This window comes from Cupressus sempervirens, chromosome 4 (genome assembly GCF_028749045.1).
Source record: "Cupressus sempervirens isolate cs-2001-9-10 chromosome 4, ASM2874904v1, whole genome shotgun sequence".
NCBI classification, from domain to species: Eukaryota; Viridiplantae; Streptophyta; class Pinopsida; order Cupressales; family Cupressaceae; genus Cupressus; species Cupressus sempervirens.
In genome coordinates, this window is record NC_143121.1 from 856,281,891 (window position 1) to 856,283,801 (window position 1,911).

The 1,911-nt window shown below is 41.6% G+C and overlaps 1 protein-coding gene across 1 annotated transcript; it reads left to right on the forward strand.

Annotated features, from left to right (window-relative positions):
* Positions 1–521: 521 nt before the first annotated feature.
* On the forward strand, positions 522–1,642 carry LOC149564090 (low molecular mass early light-inducible protein HV60, chloroplastic-like). Its single transcript, XM_089827172.1, has 3 exons — positions 522–752; positions 888–950; positions 1,040–1,642. The coding sequence occupies exons 1-3, from the start codon at positions 615–617 to the stop codon at positions 1,385–1,387; spliced, it is 549 nt and encodes a 182-aa protein (XP_089683298.1). The 5' UTR covers positions 522–614; the 3' UTR covers positions 1,388–1,642.
* The last annotated feature ends 269 nt before the right edge of the window (positions 1,643–1,911 follow it).

The window sequence follows — 1,911 nt, forward strand, 5'->3', positions numbered from 1 at the left end:
CTAGACCTACGAACTTACGTGTCCCTACTAGATTTCCCCAAAAAGTTCAAAAGGATTCTACATTTGAAACATCCCACCAAGACAAATTATGAAACATCCCAACAAGGCAAATAATGCAAGAGTCCTAGACGCATAACAACTTTCCTTGCCCGAGTGGTCCCTAGCTGTATATGACATTCGCCACAAAGGAAACAATTTGTCTCCACCTTCAAAAGTCTTGAAAGAAACCACCCCTTCTATTCCACTGGGCAACGTAACTTCAACAAAGAACATCTATACCTAGAAGATACTATCCCACAGCCAAAAAGCAGCCCACTCTACTCTCCGCACGTGTAAAATCTCTTCGGGCTCTAACGTACCAGGCGTGGCCCTTTCTGCTCCATAAACTCACCATTACTTCTGTCCGCGCAAAGTCACGGTATTTCAATGGGATCCTCACCATAGTTAATTCCAACCCTACCTTTCTCGTTTAACCCTCGTAACGATTGATAAAATCTCTGTCATACCTACAATTTGAGACTGAGCATCACAAATCCTATCCTTTCTGCGAGCTTAGGATTATATACTTCTCAGTTTTTTCGTTCTTCGTATTATTACATCCAGTTCTTCAAGAAATGGCTTTGTCGGCAAACGCTGCTTGCGCAGCATTTCGTTCTTTTGGACACCAGGATTTCAACAAGGTCGCAAGATCGATTCCTACGGCATGCAGTTCTCCTCGCTGGAGAGGTTCTAGGATTAAATGCACGGCCGGGGTAAGAATTTGGTCTATGCTCACTATTTCAAAGCTTTTAACAGGCTTAGAAAATTATTTACAAAGTTGTTAGCGAGAAGTCTTGATAACCTTCACATTAATATCTTTCCTTTGTCTGATCTGCTTTATTTTGTAGCCTGAAAAAGAACCTAGCTTGGACGCGCCGAAGCCGACGAATCCACCGCCATTTCGTCCCAAGGCAAGACAAAAGATCTTCTCAGTTCTCTCAAATTTTGAATTAATATGCCGACGGACGTTTGATTTACTGTGTATTTTCCCTTTTTGTAGGTCAGTACAAAATTTAGCGACGTATTTGCGTTCAGCGGACCTGCTCCTGAGACGATAAACGGGCGGCTGGCGATGGTAGGGTTTGTGTCGGCGTTGGGAGTCGAACTCGCGACCGGAGAGGATCTTTTAACGCAGCTGAGTAAGGGGGAAGGTGTCTCATGGTTTCTGTTCACGGTATCACTTTTGACAGCGGCATCTTTAATCCCGATGTTCCAAGGCGTGACCAGGGAGAGTAGGTCACAGGCTTTAATGTCCTCCACTGCTGAGACGTGGAATGGCAGGCTGGCTATGCTAGGGTTTGTTGCGCTGGCCATTACGGAGTATTTTAAAGGGGGGCCTCTCGTCTAGCTCGTCTGCCATTAAGGCGCTTTCATATTTCCTAGGTAGTTGGAAATCCCTGTGGATTTAGGTTTTCAACACCAGCTGATACATGTATCATGTATATCTAGTATTATTTACCTGTTTCTGATGGTCCGCTAGAAATATCGTTTAAAGAGTGGGGTTGTATTTTCAATAGTACCAGTGTTTTCACCATCATGGGTGTAGTCCTTGTCTTTTCTTGACCAGATTATGGTTAGCATTAAAGTTCAACTTGTTCAGTAACCTGTGTTCCTAGCTAATGAAATTATGCCACGTGAATGTTGAGTCTTGAATGTTGTCTAATTTCTCACTAAACATTGTAATTAAAATCAATTAGTTAGAGACAGCAATTTCTCTATAATAAAAGTAATAAAAAAATAAGTATTGCTATTTACATTGTTGGAAAAGTTGCACTTTTTAATTTATAGTAGAATTTCCATGAATTAGACTCAAAATTCTACATTCTCAAATTCGATAGACCGCTCAATTGAAAAAAAAAGCCTCAATTGATA